The 19,824-nt window shown below is 52.9% G+C and overlaps 2 protein-coding genes across 9 annotated transcripts in view; both read right to left on the bottom strand.

The window, feature by feature from the left end:
- Nucleotides 1–3,686, bottom strand: part of MRI1 (methylthioribose-1-phosphate isomerase 1) — an 8,509-nt gene extending 4,823 nt beyond the window's left edge. For 2 of the 4 annotated variants that reach the window (XM_025367926.1, XM_025367925.1), the window contains exons 1-3: nucleotides 3,494–3,686; nucleotides 3,170–3,408; nucleotides 2,189–2,364 (exon numbers count right to left, since the gene is read on the bottom strand). In XM_025367926.1, coding sequence (XP_025223711.1) covers nucleotides 2,189–2,364; nucleotides 3,170–3,408; nucleotides 3,494–3,625 — 547 coding nt within the window. In that variant the 5' untranslated portion in view covers nucleotides 3,626–3,686. The remainder of the gene's footprint in view (nucleotides 1–2,188; nucleotides 2,365–3,169; nucleotides 3,409–3,493) is intronic. The other 2 variants (XM_025367927.1, XM_025367928.1) reach the window with 1 other exon arrangement.
- Nucleotides 3,687–4,773: 1,087 nt separating this feature from the next.
- CCDC130 (coiled-coil domain containing 130) overlaps nucleotides 4,774–19,824 on the bottom strand; it is a 29,117-nt gene continuing 14,066 nt past the window's right edge. For 4 of the 5 annotated variants that reach the window (XM_025368724.1, XM_025368723.1, XM_025368722.1 and 1 more), the window contains 9 exons: nucleotides 15,717–15,920; nucleotides 12,876–12,929; nucleotides 10,957–11,039; nucleotides 9,764–9,819; nucleotides 9,421–9,481; nucleotides 7,704–7,846; nucleotides 7,442–7,614; nucleotides 5,644–5,782; nucleotides 4,774–5,485 (listed from right to left, as the gene is read on the bottom strand). In XM_025368724.1, coding sequence (XP_025224509.1) covers nucleotides 5,001–5,485; nucleotides 5,644–5,782; nucleotides 7,442–7,614; nucleotides 7,704–7,846; nucleotides 9,421–9,481; nucleotides 9,764–9,819; nucleotides 10,957–11,039; nucleotides 12,876–12,929; nucleotides 15,717–15,719 — 1,197 coding nt within the window. In that variant the 5' untranslated portion in view covers nucleotides 15,720–15,920 and the 3' untranslated portion in view covers nucleotides 4,774–5,000. The remainder of the gene's footprint in view (nucleotides 5,486–5,643; nucleotides 5,783–7,441; nucleotides 7,615–7,703; nucleotides 7,847–9,420; nucleotides 9,482–9,763; nucleotides 9,820–10,956; nucleotides 11,040–12,875; nucleotides 12,930–15,716; nucleotides 15,921–19,824) is intronic. The other variant, XM_025368725.1, reaches the window with a different exon arrangement.

The raw sequence follows: 19,824 nt of genomic DNA, 5'->3' as shown, positions 1-19,824 counted from the left end.
GGTTTCACCGTGTTAGCCAGGATGGTCTCGATCTCCTGACCTCGTGATCCGCCCGTCTCGGCCTCCCAAAGTGCTGGGATTACAGGCTTGAGCCACCGCGCCTGGCCACTTTTTTTTTCTTTTTGAGATGGAGTCTCACTTTGTCACCCGGGCTGGAGTGCAGTGGCACAATCTCTGCTCACTGCAAGCTCTGCCTCCCGGGTTCATACCATTCTCCTGCCTCAGCCTCCCGAGTAGCTGGGACTACAGGCGCCCGCCACCACGCTGAGCTAATTTTTTGCATTTTTAGTAGAGACGGGGTTTCACCACGTTAGCCAGGATGGTCTTGGTCTCCTGACCTCGTGATCCACCCACCTCGGCCTCCCAAAGTGCTGGGATTACAGGCGTGAGCCACCACACCCGGCCCCAGCATTTATCACCTTCTAACACCTCATGTGTACAGGCAGTCCCCCTTTTCTGTGGGTTCTCCATCCATGGACTCAACTACGTGGACTGAAAATATTTGAAAAGAATCGCTGGAACCCAGGAAGCAGAGGTTTCAGTGAGCCGAGGTCGTGCCATGGCACTCCAGCCTGGGTGATAGAGCAAGACTCTGTCTCCAAAATAAATAACTAAATAAAAAGCAATCCTCCCATCTCAGCCCCCTCCCGAATAGCTGGGACCACAGGTGCATACCACTACACCAGCTCATTTTAGTATTTTTTGTAGAGATGGGGTTTTGCCATGATGCCCAGGCTGGTTTTGAACCCCTGAGCTCAAGTGATCCGCCTGCCTTGGCCTCCCAAAGTGTTGGCATTACAGGCTTAAAAATAGAGACGGGGTCTTGCTATGTTGCCAAGGCTGGTCTAGAACTTCTGAGTTTAAGCAATCCTCCCACCCCAGCCTCCCCATTACAGGCCTGCACCGCCACTACACCTAGCCAATAACAACAATATACATAGTATTTACATGGTACTAGCTATGATATGCAATCTAGAGATGTTTTAAAATATAGGGGTGGGCTGGGCGTGGTGACTCATGCCTGTCATCCCAGCACTTTGGGAGGCTGAGGCTGGCGGATTACCTAAGGTCAGAAGTTCAAGACCAGCCTAGCCAACGTGGTGAAACCCCGTCCCTACTAAAAATATAAAAATTAGCTGGGTGTAGTGGCTCACGCCTGTAATCCCAGACACTCAGGAGGCTGAGGCATGAGAATCTCTTGAACCTGGGAGGCGGAGGCTGTAGTGAGCTGAGATCATGCCACTGCACCAGCCTGGGCGACAGAGCAAGACTGTCTAAAAAAAAACCAAAAACAAACAAACGAACAAAAAATATATATATATGAATGTGCACAGGTTATGCAAATATGATGGCATTTTATATTATGGACTCGTGCATCCATGGATTTTGGTATCTGTGGGAGGTCCTGGAACCAGTCCCCCACGGATATTGAAGGACAACTGTATTTATCTTGCCTGTTGACTGTTCCTGCTGCTTGCCTGGGACCCCTGAAAGCAGAGGTTTTGTCTGTTTTGTTCACTGCTGCGTCCCCAGCAAATGGAAGTGTCTGAGGACAGCAGGTGCTTACTAAATGCTGTGTGAGTGAATGAATCAAAGGCAGAGGTCTTGCCATCAAGGCCTCGGTTCCCAGGGATGAAGGTGGGACTCAGGCAGGTAGGGAAATTTCCTGGGGGATTTAGGGTAATGTGGAATCTGCTGCCTTGGCCCCCTACAGCCCACTCCCCCTGTCTCCTGGTCACAGCTACCTGACCTTTCTCTGCTCACTCCCTTCTCCCCAGTTCCTCTTGGACTCCACGTCCTGCCCTGGCTCTAGGCATATGGCTCAGTAAGCGCCCATCGAATGACTGCTCTAGGATGGGCAGTTGGCCCTAGTGGACCCCTGAGATACTTTTCTAGTACAGGAGGCTCTTTTCCTCCTGATTTGAACCCTAACAGCCCCCTGCCAGCTCATGGAACCTGAAGATGAAGGAGGGCAGAGCTGAAGAACAGAGATAGATAGGTCCTGATGCTACTGGTTGAGCCCCTTGATCTAGCCATACCTGAAGCCAACCCTATAAGTGTTTCTGTACTAGAACTAATACCTTCACATTTTTTTGTGGAGAAAGTGGTTGGGGTTTGGGATTCTTTCTCTTGTATCCAAAAAAGGTCCTAGAAGGCCCTCCCCTACCCCCTTAGGAGGCCCTCTCACCTAGGGCTGTACCATAGCCAGCGGTGGCCAGAGCACCGGTGTTACAGTGGGTCAGCACAGTCACCTTGCCACCGCTGGGGGCCACCCGCTCCAGGAGGTGGCGGGCTCCCAGGTCCCCAATGCTTCGGTTGTCTCTGAGGTCTTTCTCCAGCATGTCCTCGGTGCAGCGGATCACTCTGGGGCCGACAAGGAGTTTTAAGCACCAGCCACCAGGCCCCGGGGCCCAGGCCAACCCCTCCTCTCTGCCCAGCGCTGCTGTCCTGGAGCCCTCCTGCTCAAAGCCTCTCATTGCCGTGGGGCCTGGACCCTTCCGCCACGGCCACCGAAGTGTCACTCCATTCATTCATCCAAACACATGTTTACCGAGCAGTTCCAGTGTGACTCGGCAGTAAACACGACAAAAAAATCTCTGCCCCTATGGAGTTGACACTGGGGTGAGGGAACCAGTTGATGAATAATAAAATGAAGGAAAAGACGGTGGAATTACGCAGAGAGCAGTGGCTGCAGAGAGCAGTGGGTGAGCTGGATCATATAGGATGGTGGAGGAGGGCGCTATGGATACCTGGCCTGCACCAATGGCACGTGCGAAGGCTGTAAGGCAGGATTGAGCTTGGTGGGGTAAAGTGACATTGCAGGGAGGGGCTGGAGCAGAAGGGAAGTGGGGGGAAAAAGATGGCAGGAAGGGGACCAGAACAGGAAAAAAAGTTCCTCAAAAGCAGAAATCGGGAGAACAAGGTGACACCAGAAAGGGCGTCCAAGGGCAGATAAGGGGTTGGGTGTATTCAGGGGAGGCACGATTAAGGAGTTGGGTTTCCGGGCCAGGCTGACCAGGCCAGACTCCGGGCCCCATCTTTGGGGCCCTGGACAAGGGACTTAAGGGCGCCGTGCCTCAGTTTCCCCATCTGTATAATGGGTCACTGTACTTAAAAAGAGTCAATATGATTCCTGCTCAGCACAGTGCCTGGTACCAGATCCCCGTACCTCTCCCGGACCGCCTCCTCCGTAGCGCCCTCCCGCTCGGCCTCCCGGGCTGCAGCGTCAGCCAGGTCGCGGGCGGCGCGGGCCATGTTGACAGCGGTGGGCCGGGCGGTGACGAGGAAGCTCAGCTTGTCGCGCACGAAGGCCACGAGTGCGGCGAGTCCTGGACCCCCGGCGCCCGCCTGCAGCTCCACGGCGAGACTGAGACAGCCCACCAGGGCTATGGCCGGGGCGCCCCGCACCTGCGGGGAGGGATTCGGGCGTCGGAGGCTGCAGGCGCGGGCGCATTCCCACCTCCAGCCCCGCCGCCCCGCCGTCCCGCCGCACCTTCATGGCGCGGATGGCTTCCCAGGCCTGGCGCACCGAGCCCACCGCCTCGTAGCGGCTCTGCTGGGGCAGCAGCAGCTGGTCTAGGATTTGCAGGGAGCCCCGCGAGTAGCGGATCGCCTCCAGGGTCATGGTGCAGCAACCAAGCCCAGCACAACTCACTGGGAGTAAGAGTTCTGCGCGCACTTGAGGGGGCGGGACCATGGACGCAGCCGCCCCCGGAAAAAGGGACATGCGCATGCGCATCCAACCCGACCCGCAGGTTCGCAGGACTCGCGGTCCACGTGGCCGAACTCACTGCACGTCTCCCGCCAAACCCGGACGGAGTGAGCCGCCTCCTCGAAACCACAAAAGTGGCAGCATTTATGGGACGCCTACTGGATACCAGGCCCTGTGTTTAGCATCCTGCAGTCTAGAGTTAGGGGTGTATCCCCAGTGGCAAGGTAACATCAAGTGTTCAAACGAAAGAATTTAAATGATCTTCCTTCTCCAAGGTTGAGGGGGAGGCAGTGGGGGGTCGTGTGCCCCTTGATGGATGCACGGCTGTTTCTGGGCCATTTTCTGCTCGGTTTCATTCAAAAGTAACATGCAGGATGGGCGCTGAGGCTCACGCCTGGAATCCCAACACTTTGGGAGGCCGAGTCTGGCAGATCACTTGAGGTCAGGAGTTCGAAACCAGCCTGGCCAACATGGCGAAACGCCGTCTCTACTAAAAGTACAAAAAATTAGCCAGGCGTGGTGGCAGGCACCCGTAGTCCCAGCTACTTGGGAGGCTGAGGCCGAAGAATCACTTGAACCCAGGAGGCAGAGGTTGCAGTGAGCCGAGATTGCGCCACTGCACTCCAGCCCGGGTGACAGCGAGACTCAGTCTCAAAAACAAAACAAACAAAAATACCCCCAAAAGTAAGGCATGGGGGGCTTTTCCATGGGCCACCCCTGGGCTGGGGATAATAAAAAGCTCATACCTGTGGGCTCCAGCCCCCACTGCATGTGGCACAGATCCTGGGTACCCCGTGTGCCTTGTCCCTGGCCTTGTGTGTGTGGTTCCTGGCCCCCTTTTCACCCTTCACACTCGGCCCATGCCACCTCCTCCAGGAAGTCTGTCCTGATTCCTGGCCAACCTGAACCACCACCTTGAGACTCTTGTCACTCTGGGAGGGGACCACGTCCATGGTCACAGCTATGACCCTATACTAGAATTTGCTGATGAGAGGCCTGTCAAGCGTGGTCAACTTGGGGCTTGTGGGGGGAAGCCCCAGGGCCCAGCTAACAACCCAAGACAGGGAAGAAGAGACAGGTCTTTAATGTACGGAGTCTCACAAGGCACAAACACCCTCACCAAGACCAAATAAATAACTCCACGGTTGCAGGAAGGCGAGGTCTGGGGAGGGGGTGGCATCTGAGCTCTCCCAGGGCTGGTGGGCGAGCGGGGTTCTGCAGTCTGTGAGGGGCCTCCTGGGTGTGTCCGGGCCTCTGGAGCGGGGCCAGTCCTCAGGATAGGGACTGCTCACTCACTCTCCGAGTCAGAGTAGTCCGCCACGAGGGAGGAGCCGAGGCTGCAGGGGTGCCGCGTGTCTGCGGGGTCGGGGTCAGCTGCCTCCTGGGAGGAGCCTGCTAGTGACAGGGGCTTGTCCTGATGGCTCCCTTCCTGCCCCCTCGGCCTGCTGCACTTGGGGGTCTCAGCTGTTTCTGGAGGACAGTCTCCGGGGGACATGGGCCGGTCCTGGGCAGCCTCCTCTGGGACCCGCGGTTCCCCAGACTTGCGGGTGTCAGCCGCATACTGGGGGCTCTCCGGGACATCCCGAGACCTCCGCCGCACGATGCCCAGGTCCCCCACGGTGATGGGGGAGGTGGCAAGCGCGGTTCTGCGGCTCTGGGCCAGCTTCTTCAGGACGCCGCTGACCTTGCTGCTGGAGGCGGATCCGGGGGTGGAGGGGAACCAGGAGCGGCTGATGATCTCGGTTCGCTTCAGTCTCTGCTTGTCCTCGTAGGCTGGAGGAGAGGAGAGGACATTTCAGAGGCGGCAGAGGAGGGGGTCCAGAACTGCCCTACAGTAGACTAGAGTCCACTCAAGGCTGAGGACCCCCCCCCTCCATCTCCAAGCAACTCTGAGCCTCCCCGCCCGCTTTTCCCCATGGCTTTCTACGCACAGTCCAGGGTGTGGAACTTCAGCAGGGCCGCCAGCCTGCGGTCATCTTCCGTCTCGGGCACCAGCGGGATGGTCAGGCTCGCCTTGGCCTGCAAGGCCTGATCTCGCTCCTCCTCTTCCTGGATGGCTTTTTTCTTTTCCTGTGTGGAGGGCCAAGAACACCAGAGACAGGGGGTGTGTGTCAAAGCCCTGTCTCTTCTGTGTGCTAGGGGGCACTGCTGCAACTCTCGGGGTCTCAATTTACTCTTCTTTTTTGAGAAAGAGTCTCATTCTGTCACCCAGGCTGGAGCGCAGTGGCACAATCATAGCTCACTGCAACCTCCAACTCCTGGGCTCAAGCGATTCTCTCATCTCAGCCTCCCAAGTATCCAGTACTACAGGTGTGCACCACCATGCCCAGCTACTTAAAAAATGTATTTTTGTAGAGGCTGGGCCTGGTAGCTCATGTCTGTAATCCCAGCACTTTGGGAGGCCAAGGCGGGTGGGTCCCTTGAGGCCAGTAGTTTGAGACCAGCCTGGACATCATGGCGAAACCCTGTCTCTATTAAAAATACAAAAATTAGCCAGGCGTGGTGGCATGTGCCTGTGATCCCAGCTACTCAGGAGGCTGAGGCATGAGAATCACTTCAATCTGGGAGGTGGAGGCTGCGGTGGGCTGAGATCGTGTCACTGCACTCCAGCCTGGGCTCAAGCGGGAGACAGTCTCAAAAAAAAATATAAATTTTTTTTTTTTGTAGAGATGGGGTCTCACTATGTTGCCCAGGCTGGTCTCCAACTCATGGCCTCAAATAATCCTCCCACCTGAGCCTCCCAAAACACTGGGATAACAGGTGTGAGCCACCGCATACAGCCTCATCCCACAAATATTTCTGGGATAGCCACCTTGTGCTAGGTTTTGTTCTAGACACTGGGGATGCAGCGGCAGGCAGGGAAAAACCCTTGCCCTCGTGGAGCTGGCCTCTAGTGGTGAGATAGTGATAAGGAGAAAAAAAAAATGCAGGACAGGTGGGTAGGGGATGGGCTGGGAGGTTCCATTTAAAATGTGGTGGCCAGATCGGGTGCAGTGGCTCACGCCTGTAACCGCAGCACTTTGGGAGGTTGAGGCGAGTGGATCACATGAGGCCAGGAGTTAGAGACCAGCCTGGCCAACATGGTGAAACTCAGTCTCTACTAAAAATACAAATATTAGCCAGGCATGGTGGTGGGCACCTGTAATCCCAGCTACTTGGGAGGCTGAGGCAGGAGAATCGCTTGAACCCAGGAGGCGGAGGTTGCAGTGAGCCGAGATCGCATCATTGCACTCCAGCCTGGACAATAAGAGTGAAACTCGGTCTCAAAAAAAAAAAAAAAAAAAAAAAAAGGCCTGGCGCAGTGGCTCACGCCTGTCATCTCAGCACTTTGGGAGGCCGAGGCGGACGGATCAAAAGGTCAGGAGATCGAGACCACGGTGAAACCCCGTCTCTACTAACAATACAAAAAATTAGCCGGGCGTGGTGGCGGGCGCCTGTAGTCCCAGCTACTTGGGAGGCTGAGGCAGAAGAATGCCGTGAACCCGGGAGGAGGAGTTTGCAGTGAGCCGAGATCACGCCACTGCACTCCAGCCTGGGCGACAGAGGGAGACTCCGTCTCAAACAAACAAACAAAAAAGACAGGGCATGATCACCATGTAGCCGACAGGGAAACTGAGGCTCAGAGGGTCCAGTGGCCTGCTCACAGCTAGGATGTGGTGCAGTGAGGGCTGGACCTGGGCCCTGGCCCACCAAGCATCCTCTCTGACCCTGGGCTGGAGCCCCCCTCACCCGGAACCTTCTCCGCAGCATGCTGTTGAGGGCGAAGTCGTCCTTCCAGGCGCTCTGGGCCTCCTGGATATGGCTCAGGGTGGGCAGTGCCTTCTTGAGCGTGCTCCGGTCAGCCTCGCCATGCTCCAGCCGGAACATGGCGTCCGTCTCCAGCTTCTGCTTCTTCTCATGCTCTGCAACGACCAGAGCTTGGCTGGGCTTTGGGGAGCCCAGCGCAGACTCAGGGCCAGGGACCCCAGGCAGGTAAGTGGGTGGCGCTCACCTGTGGTCAGCACCTGCTCATTGTCCGCCATGTCCCAGCGCTCCTCCTTGCGCTGGGCGCCACTCACGATCACGTAGTCGCAGTTGGCGGGGTCCGTCTGCATCTCGATGTAGTTGACACAGAGGTGGCATTTCATCCGGAACCTGGGAGGAAGCGGTGGGCAGGAGTCAGGAGGCTATGGCTGTGCCCCAGGACAGCCCTGTCACCTCTGCCTGCTTCTTTCCACCCAATGGTGTCATTTGACAAAAATTCACTGAGCACCCACTGTGTGCTGTGTAGAACCATGGGCAAAAGGGGCACACCCCGGCACCCAGAACAGACCTCTGTCAGTGGGGCTGCAGTTGGCTTCTTCATTTGTTCATTCAGCTGTTTGTTCATTCATTCATTGACTCATCCATTGTTTTGGTTCATTTATTCATTAATTCATTTGTTCATTCAGCTGTTTGTTCCATTCATCATTCACCCATCTTTTGGTTCATTTATTCATTAATTCATTTGTTCATTCAGCTGTTTGTTCATTCATTCATTCACCCATCTTTTGGTTCATTTATTCATTAATTCATTTGTTCATTCAGCTGTTTGTTCATTCATTCACTCATCCTTTTTTGGTTCATTTATTCATTAATTCATTTGTTCATGCAGCTGTTTGTTCATTCATTCACTTATCCTTTTTTAGTTCATCTATTAATTCATTTGTTCATTCAGCTGTTTGTTCATTCATTCACTCATCCGTTTTTTGGTTCCTTTATTCATTAATTCATTTGTTCATTCAGCAATTTGTTCATTCACTCATCCGTTTTTTGGTTCATTTATTCACAAATTCATTTGTTCAGCTGTTCATTCATTCACTCATCCTTTTTTTGGTTCATTTATTCATGAATTCATTTGTTCATTCAGCTGTTTGTTCATTCAGCTGTTTGTTCATTCATTCATTCACTCATCCTTTTTTTGGTTCATTTATTCGTTAATTCATTTGTTCATTCATTAGTGCATGTTTGTTGGTTCCCTGATTCATTTGTTAAATTAATTCATACGTTCATTTGCTCATCCATCCATTTGTCCATTCATTCATCATCTGTTCATTCGCTCCTTTGTTCATTCATTCATTCGTTTGTCCATTAGTTCATTTATTCCACAAATCCACCCAAGACAGGCTGCTCTGTGGCAGGCTCAGTGCCAGCTGCTGGGGACATTGCTGAGTAGTGGAAAAGCCAGCCTGCTCGTGGCAAGGCTGACGTCCCAGCAGGGGCCACCTTGATAGCAAGGGCACAAGCAACCAGTGTCGAGTCTCACTTTAGAAAGGGTGTCTCTGAGGGGTGGTGTTTGAGCAGAAACCCTGGGTGAGGGAGGAGCCTTGGAGCCACCTGGGGAAGAGCATTCCAGGTGGAAGCACAGAGGTGGGTGTGTCCCTGGGGTGTGTGAGGGACAATGAAGAGGCCAGGGAGGGGGACAGCAGGAGGAGGTTAGGGTGAAGAAAGGACAGGCAGAGTGGGCGGGGCCTTGTGAGCCGGGGGAGGACTTGGGCTTTTCCTGAGAAAGGTGGGAGCCATGGAGGGTTGGGGGTGGGGTGGGGGCAGAGCGTGCCCTGATTTACCAGCCAGGGTGGTTTCCAGGAGAGTCCTGCAGGGAATGGGTTCCCTCCCACTCAGGCTCTTTGTAGTCCCCTCGCCCTATGGCCACCCCACCTGTTCCCAAGACGCCACCAAGCCGCCCTTACCTGTAGATTGGGGTTGTGTAGTAATTGCCCACCTTCTTCTTTTCTGCGTTGTAACGAACACCTGAAGGGGGTCAGACGAGGGTGGTTATTTCATTGCCATCTGAATTTTGCAGATGGGTAAACTGAGGTACAAAGAGGCTCACTGTCACTTGCTGAGGGTTCCCCAGCTGGGAGGAGTTAGAGATGGCACTGGAAGCCAGAGCTTGGCTTCCTAATCCCTCTGCAAAGGAGCTTCCATGGCCAGCCAGTCACTCGGGCGCCCCTCCTACCCACCCCCGGCAGCACCCAGCAGTTCGGGGGTCTGGTGTTTGCGGGACTGAATGGAGGGTGGGCGGAGGCTCACCCATGCCGATGTGGTTCTTGCAGCCGTCGCACCAGATGTTATATGGCATTTCGAATCTGCAAAGACACACAGCATCTTACTTGCTCTTGTCTACTTGGACACTCCCTGGGTCTCCACACCTGTGACTGGCTGTGGTTGTGATTTGAGGGGTGGGGTATTAGACTGCCCCCTCTGAATGGGAGTTGCTGCAGTTACATTACACAGGAAATGGATACACAGAAGAAAAAGAATCACAACCATTGTAACTGAGCAGGAACTTCCTGCCTGCTCGAAAGCAGACTGACCAGGTCCAGGGACAGCTGCCTTTGGGTGTTGCTGAGACTTTTTTTTTAAATTTTGAGACAGAGTCTTGCTCTGTCCCCGATGCTGGAGTGCAGTGGCGCGATCCCGGCTCACTGCAACCTCTGCCTCCTGGGTTCAAGCAATTCTTATGCCTCAGTCTCCCAAGTAGCTGGGATTATAGGTGTGCACCACCACATCCGGCTAATTTTTTTTTTTTTTTGAGACAGAGTCTCGCTCTGTTGCCAGGCTGGAGTGCAGTGGCACAATCTTGGCTGACTGCAACCTCCGACTCCATGGTTCAAGCGATTCTCCTGCCTCAGCCTCCTAAGTAGCTGGGATTACAGGTGTAAGCCACCGCACCCAGCCTAATTTTCTCTATTTTTAGTAGAGACAGGGTTTCACTGTGTTGGCCAGGCTGCTCTTGAACTCCTGGCCTCAAGTGATCCACTCGCCTCACCCTCCCATAGTGCTGGGATTACAGTCGTGAGCCACTGCGCCCAGCCACAATCACTGTATTTTTTGAGAGTCCTGTGTGATCAAGTCCAGGTTGGCCTACCACTGGATGAGATACAACACAGTGCAGAGCCCAGTTGTACAGGTCAAGGCCCCGCTAGACCCGCCAGTCCCCAGCCAGCCAACTCGGAAACACATGGGAGCCCAGCCCAGATCAGGCCAGGCCAGCCCAGCCCAGCCCAGCCCAGCCCAGCAGAGGTATTTTGCTGAGCTGCAGACATGTGAGCAATAATAAATGCTTATTGTTTTGTTACATGGCAATAACTGACTGATACAGTGACTTTCTGCTTTATGGACTGAAGACCCTGCAGCACTGGGCCAACGAGGGCACTGAACTCTCCTTGAGACTGAAGGATGGGGGCAGGACGGTGGGGTCCTCAGGTGATGCCGAGCCTTACCGGATGATGAGGATGCCCTGTGACAGCTTCCGAGCCCGCTCCCGAAGCGGGTGGCTGTTGTGGTATCGGTTGAGAGAGCCATGCTGTGTGGAGAGGATGAGGGAGCAGATTAGTGCTGCGAGCTAGGGGAGCTCACGCTTTTCTGCCACCCTTACTGCTTTGGGACAAGTGCCTCACGGGTGGGAGGGGCCTTGATTCTTATGTCCTGCAGGACAAGGTGTTCACAGCAATACGGGAGGCATCCAGGTCTTACGGGAACACGTAGGCTTGGAACCAGGAATGTGAGTTTGAATAGTCCCTCTCCTATTTATTTACTTTTTGAGATGGAGTTTTGCTCTTGTTGCCCAGGCTGAAGTGCAATGGCACGACCTTGGCTCACTGCAACCTCTGCCTCCCGGGTTCAAGCGATTCTCCTTCCTCAGGCTCCGGAGTAGCTGGGATTCCAGGCACCTGCCACCACGCCCGGCTAATTTTTTTGTATTTGTAGTAGAGACGGGATTTCACCACGTCACCCAGGTTGGTCTCGAACTTCTGACCTCAGGTGACCCATTCACCTTGGCCTCCCAAAGTGCTGGAATTACAGGTGTTAGCCACTGTGCCCAGCCCCATTCCCATTTATGAGCTGAAAGAGCCAGGGGACCCTGGGCAAGTGACCTCACGTTTTGCCTTCCTGAGCCTCAGTTTCCCCTGTCAACTATGTATAATGGTCATTATTACTTCCAGGTTTTATAGGGAGGATGAGGCGAGGTGACAAGACTGGCAAACATTCGCTGGGGACTGCATGTGCATTACCTCATTTTTTTTGAGACAGAGTCTCACTCTGTCACTAGGCTGGAGTGCAGTGGCGTGATCTCAGCTCACTGCAGCCTCCACCTTCTGGGTTCAAGTGAGTCTCCTGCCTCAGCCTCCTGAGTAGCTGGGACTACAGGCGTGGGCCACTGTGCCCAGCTAATTTTTTTATTTTTAGTAGCAATCGGGTTTCATCATGTTGGCCAGGGTGGTCTTGAACTCCTGACCTCGTGATCTGCCTGCTACCGCCTCCCAAAGTGCTGGGATTACAGGCGTGAGCCACCATGCCCAGCTTTTTTTTTTTTTTTTGAGGCAGGGTCTGGCTCTGTAGCCCAGGCCGGGGTGCAGTGGCATGATTATGGCTCACTGCAGTCTCCACCTCCTGGGCTCAAGCAATCCTCCCACCTCAGCCTCCCGAGTAGCTAGGATTTATCCCTCAATGATTCTGTAAGGTCAGCTCAATTTATTTCCGCCTTCTGACATATGGAGAAACTTTGGCATACAGAGGCTAAATCCTATACTCAGGACGAGGCAGCTGGGACACTCGGGCCCTTACTGAGCACCTACTGTGTGAGGACACAGCCATAAATAAGACAGACAAACATCTCTGCCCTTCTGGAGAGAATGTTCTAGTGGGGGAGATGGACAAGACACAAATAAATGAGTAAGTGAGGGAGTTATAAGGGTTGTGAGGTTATATAAAGTGCTCAGCAATGCAACAGAGAATGAGACAGTGGTCAGGGAGGACCTCTGAGAGAAAAGCACTTAAGGAAGTGAGAGTATGGTCAAATGGGGGAAGAGATTCCAGGCAGAGGGGACAATCAGGATGCCAGAGGCGCTGGAGCTGGGGAAGCCAGGGGATCTGACCCTTCATCTGTGCACTCTGCCTTATCCTGGGGCCCCTGCCGTAAACACACTATACTCTATGCTGGACATGGAGTTACAGGTCCCTGAGGAGAGCCACAGTTACCATCCAAAAGTGAAGATAGCCTCGAGACTCAGGTGACGAGCAGAAGACAAAAAGACCTTGGAGGCCTCCCATCCTTCCATAGCAGTGACCCCAACCCCAGGAGGGGATGACGTGGGTCTTTCTGCTACTGTGGACCCGGAGCGGGGAGCCTGCTCCTTACCTTCTCAGGGTTGAAGTCCGGAGGATAGTACTTGTTGACCCCTTTCCTTTCACCCTGCAAAGCAGAACAGAGACATGACTCAGAGAGAGGCTGATATGGTTTGGCTGTGTCCTTACCCAAATCTCATTCAAAACAATTTTTTAACATTTCTTATTTTACTATTAATTTTTAGAGACGGAGTCTTGCTCCGTCACCCAGGCTGGAGTGCAGTGGTGCGATCTCGGCTCACTGTAACCTCCGCCTCCCGGGTTCAGGCGGTTCTCCTGCCTCAGCCTCCCGAGTAGCTGGGATTACAGGTGTGCACTACCATGCCCGGCTAATTTGTGTATTTTTAGTAGAGATGGGGTTTCACCATGTTGGCCAGGCTGGTCTCAAACTCCTGACATCAAGCGACGTGCCCACCTCGGCCTCCCAAAGTGCTGGGATTATAGGCCAAATCTCATCTTGAATTGTAGTTCCCATAATCCCCACGTGTCATGGAAGGGACCCGGTGGGAGGTAACGGAATCGAATCATGGGGGCGGTTATCCCCATGCTGTTCTCGTGATAGTGAATGAGTTCTCGAGAGACCTCATGGTTTTACAAGGAGCTTTTCCCCTTGCTCATTCTTCTCCTTGCTGCCGCCATGTGAAGAAGGATGTGTTTGCCTCCCCTTCCACCATGATTGTAAGTTTCCTGAGGCCTCCCCAGCCATGCTGAACTGTGAGTCAATTAAACCTCTTTCCTTTATAAATTACCCAGTCTTGAGTATGTCATTTTATTTTCTTTTTTTCCAGACAGAGTTTCACTCTTGTTGCCCAGGCTGGAGTGCAATGGCGCGATCTCGGCTCACTGCAACCTCCACCTCCCTGATTCAAGCAATTTTCCTGCCTCAGCCTCCCGAGTAGCTAGGATTACAGGCATGTGCCACCACGCCCGGCTAATTTTTTTGTATTTTTAGTAGAGACGGGGTTTCACCATATTGGCCAGGCTGGCCTCGAACTCCTGACCTTGTGATCCACCCACCTCGACCTCCCAAAGTGCTGGGATTACAGGCGTGAGCCACCGCGCCTGGCCCTTGGGTATGTCTTTATTAGCAGCATGAGAATGGACTAATACACAGGCTCCCTCCAGGAAACCTACTTGTGCAGCCTCAGGGGGCAGGACCTGGATAAGGGAGACTCAGGGACATTGTAGAGGACAGTGCTGGGCTCAGTGTCTGATTGGGGAAAGGCTACTTGGGCAAAAAACCCATTGTCATTGCTTTGGAAAATTTCATGAGGTTCAGATGCTCCTACGGTGTCTGGGGACTGTGATTGATAGTAAGAAATATTGAACATTGTCACTGGGCAGACACACATGTAGTACAGTTGAACACAGGTCTCAAGAAAGAACACTGAGCCTGGCTGAAGAGGAGTCACTCTTGTTTTCTTTTCTTTTTTTTTTTTTTTTTTGAGACAGAATCTCGCTCTGTCACCCAGGCTGGAGTGCAGTGGCGCGATATCAGCTCACTGCAAGCTCCGCCTCCCAGGTTCATGCCATTCTCCTGCCTCAGCCTCCCGAGTAGCTGGTTAGGACTACAGGCGCCCGCCACCACGCCCGGCTAATTTTTTGTATTTTTAGTAGAGACGGGGTTTCACCGTGTTAGCCAGGATGGTCTCGATCTCCTGACCTCGTGATCTGCCTGCCTCGGCCTCCCAAAGTGCTGGGATTACAAGTGTGAGCCACCGCGCCCAGCCCTTTTTTTTTTTTTTTTTTTGAGACAGAGTCTTGCTCTGTCACGTAGGCTTGGGTGCAGTGCTGCAATCTTGGCTCACTGCAACCTCTGCCTCCTGAGTTCAAGCGATGCTCGTGCCTTAGCCTCCTGAGTAGCTGGGACTATAGGAATGTGCTACCACATCCAACTAATTTTTGTATTTTTTTTTTTTTTTGAGACGGAGTTCCGCTTTTGTTGCCCAGACTGGAGTATGGTGGCATGGTCTCAGCTCACTGCAACCTCCATCTCCTGGGTTCAAGCGATTCTCCTACCTCAGCCTCCCGAGTAGCTAGGACTATGGCCTCCCGCCACCATACCCAGCTAATTTTTGTATTTTTAGTAGAGATGGGGTTTCACCATGTTGGCCAGGGTGGTTTCAAACTCCTGACCTCAGGTGATCTGCCCAGCTTGGCCTCCCAAAGTGCTGGGATAACAGGCGTGAGCCACCGCACCCAGCCTAATTTTTGTATTTTTAGTAGAGACAGGGTTTCACCATGTTGGCCAGGCTGTTCTCAAACTCCTGATCTCAAATGATTTGCCTGCCTTGACATCCCAAACTGCTGGGATTACAGGTGTGAGTCACTGCACCCAGCCTCGCAATGGTTAATTTTATGTTATATGAATTTCACCTTCTTAAAAAAAATGAAAGAAAGAAAGAGAAAGGAAGGGAAAAGGGAGAGGGAGGGGGAAGGAGGAAGGGGAAATTTAGGTCGAGTGTAGTGGATCACTTGAGGTCAGGAGTTTGAGACCAGCCTGGGCAACATGCTGAAACCCCGTCTCTACTAAAAATACAAAAATTAGTGGGGCGTGCTCACTTGAACCCAGAAGGCGGAGGTTGCAGTGAGCTGAGAGCGTGCCCACTGCACTCCAGCCTGGGCGACAAAGTGAGACTGTCTCAAAAACAAAAGAAAACCAAACAAAAAAACATTGAAAAAGCGCCCCTGGGTGATGTTAGCGCACAGCCACATTTCAGACCCACTGCACCAAAAGATGATGATCCAGAGATTGAAATCATCATCTTAGAGCTCTGGGAGGGGAGGAGGGGCTGCTTTCGGGGTCCTACAAAGACTGGGAGAGAAACCCAGGCACACGCGGCTGTCTACTCACCATCTTGGGAACTGCCTACTGGTCCTCACCCTCAGGGCGGACAATCAGAAACTGGCCTTGTGAACACACTGTCCTGTCCTGACCTCTTGCGGTGCCTGGCAGAGGGTCCACAGGCTTCCCTGAGAAGACGTTGTGGGCCGTGTGGTGGTGCCGGCTCAGACAAGACTCTCGCCAGGCACAGGAGGCATCCAAAAAGCGGCGTGTCTGTTTAGAAAGAGAGAGTCCTGTCCACTCTACAGCCAATATACAGATCACATCTGACACTTTCTTCCCTCTGTGACCCCACCGGGTCCAGCACCCATCATCACTCACGTGGGCCAGCACAGTCTTCTCCTCTCTCCTAACTCTGCCCTTAATACTTGCTCACCCCAAGCTGCCCGAGGGATCTTTTTTTTTTTTTGAGACGGAGTCTCGCTCCGTCACCAGGCTGGAGTGCAGTGGCGCGATCTCTGCTCACTGCAACCTCTGCCTCCTGGGTTCAAGTGATTCTCCTGCCTCAGCCTCCCGAGTAGCTGGGACTGCAAGCGTGTACCACCCCACCCAGCTAATTTTGTATTTTTAGTAGAGGCGGGGCTTCACCATGTTGGCCAGGATGGTCTCGATCTCTTGACCTCGTGATCCACCCGCCTCAGCCACCCAAAGTGCTTGGATTACAGGCATAAGCCACCACGCCTGGCTGGGATCTTTTTTTTTTTTTGAGGAGTCTCGCTCTGTCGCCCAGGCTGGAGTCCAGTGGCGCAATCTTGGCTCACTGCAATCTCTGCCTCCCGGGTTCACACCATTCTCCTGCCTCAATCTCCCGAGTAGCTGGGAATACAGGCGCCCACCACCAAGCCCGGCTAATTTTTTTGTATTTTTAGTAGAGACGGGGTTTCACCGTGTTAGCCAGGATGGTCTTGATCTCTTGACCTTGGTCTTGATCTCTTGACCTGGTGATCCACCCACCTCAGCCTCCCAAAGTGCTGGCATTACAGGCGTGAGCCACCGCGCCTGGCTGGGATCTTTTAAAATATGAACAAACATGTCACTCTCCTGCTTAAACCCCTCCCATGATTCATATTGTTTTTAGAATCAAGTCAAACCCCTTCCCAAGGACTGTGGGGCCCCTGCCTGCATCTCCAAACCCAACTCTTATCCCTCTATCTCTCGCTCACTCTGTTCCAGCAACACTGGCTTCCTGGCTGTCTTCAAAGGCCAAGTGCAGCTGGCCTGCACCTGCTGTTCCTCAGGTTTGCGAGCTCTTTGTTACAGGTTGTTTTTTTTTTTTTTTTTGTGAGACGGAGTCTCACTGTATCACTCAGGCTGGAGTGGGGTGGCATGATCTTGGCTCACTACCTCTGCCTCCCAGGTTTAAGTGATTCTCATGCCTCAGCCTCCTGAGTAGCGGGGATTACAGGTACCCGCCACCAAGCCTAGCTAATTTTTTTGTATTTTTAGTAGAGACAGAGTTTCACTGTGTTGGTCAGGCCAGTCTGGAATTCCTGGCCTGAGGTGATCCACCCACCTAGGGCCTCCCAAAGTGCTGGGATCACAGGCGCAAGCCATTGCACCCAGCCCCTTGTCACAGGTCTTGACCTACATATCATATCCATCAAAGACCTCATCTGGCCAGGTGCGGTGCCTCACACCTGTAATCCCAGCGGTTTGGGAGACTGAGGCAGGTGGATCGCCTGAGGTCAGGAGTTCAAGACCAGCCTGGCCAACATAGTGAAACCGCATTTCTACTAAAAATACAAAATTTAGCCAGGCATGGTAGCAGATGCCTGTAATCCCAGCTACTTGGGAAGCTGAGGCAGGAGAATGGCTTGAACCGGGAGGCGGAGGTTGCAGTGATCCAAGATGGCGCCACTGCACCCCAGCTACAAAGTGAGACTGTGTCTCAAAACAAAACAAAAAACAAAAAACGACCTCATCCGACCACCCAATCCATAGTCACTTGTTCCTGGAATTCTGATCACATCACCCTGTGTCTCCCCGGGCAGGTCACACTGTGCCATATCCCCAACACCTAGGACAGTGCCAGGCCGAGATAAATGTCAACTGGGTAAATGACTGAGATAACTCAATGAGGCTCCATAAGGGTCACCATCAGTGCAGGTGACACAAGTGGAAATACAGGGGCTCCTCCAACTAGAGGTGGTGAGACCCCCTCCCATGTTTGGAAGGGAAGCTTTTAGGTCATATAGAAGGAATTTCTTCACGCCTGTAATCCCAGCACTTTGGGAGGCCAAGGCAAGCAGATCATGAGGTCAGGAGATCGAGACCATCCTGGCTAACACGGTGAAACCCCATATCTACTAAAAAATACAAAAAATTAGCTGGGCGTGGTGGTGGGCACCTGTAGTCTCAGCTACTCGGGAGGCTGAGGCAGGCAGGAGAATAGCGTGAACCTGGGAGGCGGAGCTTGCAGTGAGCAGAGATTGCGCCACCGCACTCCAGCCTGGGCGACAGAGCGAGACTCGTCTCAAAAAAAAAAAAAAAAAAAAGAAGGAAGTTCTAGTTTACACTAAAGAGAGACTCTGCGAGGCAGTGAAGCGTATTCTAGAACAGAGATTGGCAAAGTTTCTCTGTCGAGGGCCAGAGAGTAAATATTTCTGGCTTTTTAGGCCAGATTATCTTTGCCCCAACAACTCAGTTCTGCCTTCATAGCTAGAAATCAGCACCAAACAATATATAAATGAACGGGCGTAGCTGCATGCCAATATAAATTTTATTGATGGACACAGAAATTTGAATTTCACATAATCGTCATCTATCACAAAGCATTATTATTCTGATTTTTCCCCAACCACTAAAAACTTTAAAACCATTCTTGGGGGCCGGATGTGGTGGCTCACACCTGTAATCCCAGCCCTTTGGGAGGCTGAGGCAGGTGGATCACTTGAGGTCAGGAGTTCGAGGCCAGCCTGGCCAACATGTTGAAACCCCATCTCTACTAAAAATACAAAAATTGGCCAGGCCTGGTGGTGTACGCCTGTAATCTGTAATCCCAGCTACTGGAGAGGCTAAGGCAGGAGAATAGCTTGAACCCGGGAGCCAGAGGTTGCAGTGAACCAAGATGGTGCCACTGCACTCCAGCCAAGGTGACAAGAGTGAGATTCTGTCTCAAAAAAAAAAAAAAAAGAAGCTGATGGAAGAGCTTCTGATGGAGTGGGGGTGGTGTAGTGAGGTGGTGAGGCCGTGGTGCAAAGTCCCGGATATAAACTGTTCCACCTTCACCTTAGTCTTGGATGCTGCAACTATAAAGTGTGCCCCTTAGATTGGATTATTCCAAGGTCCATTCCAACCTAAAAATACTTTTGCCAACAAAATAGCTAAGTGCCCCTTGAGGTGTTAGGGGTCACGGTTCCCTGGGCTTGAATCCCAGCTCCACTCCTCATCAGCTGGGTGACCTTGGTCAGTGTCTGCGCTTCCCTGGGCTTGTATTTCGTCACCGGTAAAGGGCGAATGATGACGAAAAGACTGACTTTCTGGGGATGCTGTGAATCAACTAACACACGGGAAGAGCCTGCAAAGAGCAAATACTCCGTTTACAGGAGCTTGAGGGTGTGTGTGTGTGTGTGTGTGTGTCTTACGATGGTTTTGTTGACCCGGTAAATGGCAGACGGGGCTATCGGGTGGGCGTGTAGATATCTCCGGTGCTTGCTGCAAAAGTAATTACCGACCCTGTTTGTCCTGGGCGTAAAGCTTGGGCTGGGAGCTCCACCCTGCTGCTTCCTATCTGCTTGATTTGAGGCAAATTGTTTTCTAAGCCTCATTTTCCTTACGTGTAAAATGGTTAAAGCATTTAGGGCAGCGCCTGACTCCCGAGTTAAATGCTGGCAGTTTAGTCATTTCTCCTGCTCACGGTTTTACAAGAATCATTTTTAGAAAATCTGGTGAGGTAGGGACTTATTGGTCCCATTTTCCCGATGCAAAAAGCCAGGGCCCTTCAGGCATAATATGGATCCGGGCTAGGAAGGGGCCGGGTCCCAGGCACTTGGGTCAGGGGTCTCAGCTGGGGCCTCAGGGACTTTGGTCCTGGCTGGGACTTGGGCCGGCTCCAGGCATCCAGATCTGGTCCTCAGCCCCGCGTCCCCCGACGCAGATGGGCGCGTCGGGCGGCTCC

Source organism: Theropithecus gelada, chromosome 19 (genome assembly GCF_003255815.1).
Source record: "Theropithecus gelada isolate Dixy chromosome 19, Tgel_1.0, whole genome shotgun sequence".
Classification (NCBI taxonomy): Eukaryota; Metazoa; Chordata; class Mammalia; order Primates; family Cercopithecidae; genus Theropithecus; species Theropithecus gelada.
Note: the sequence above shows the minus strand (reverse complement) of the source record. Positions and strands in the feature narration are given on the sequence as shown.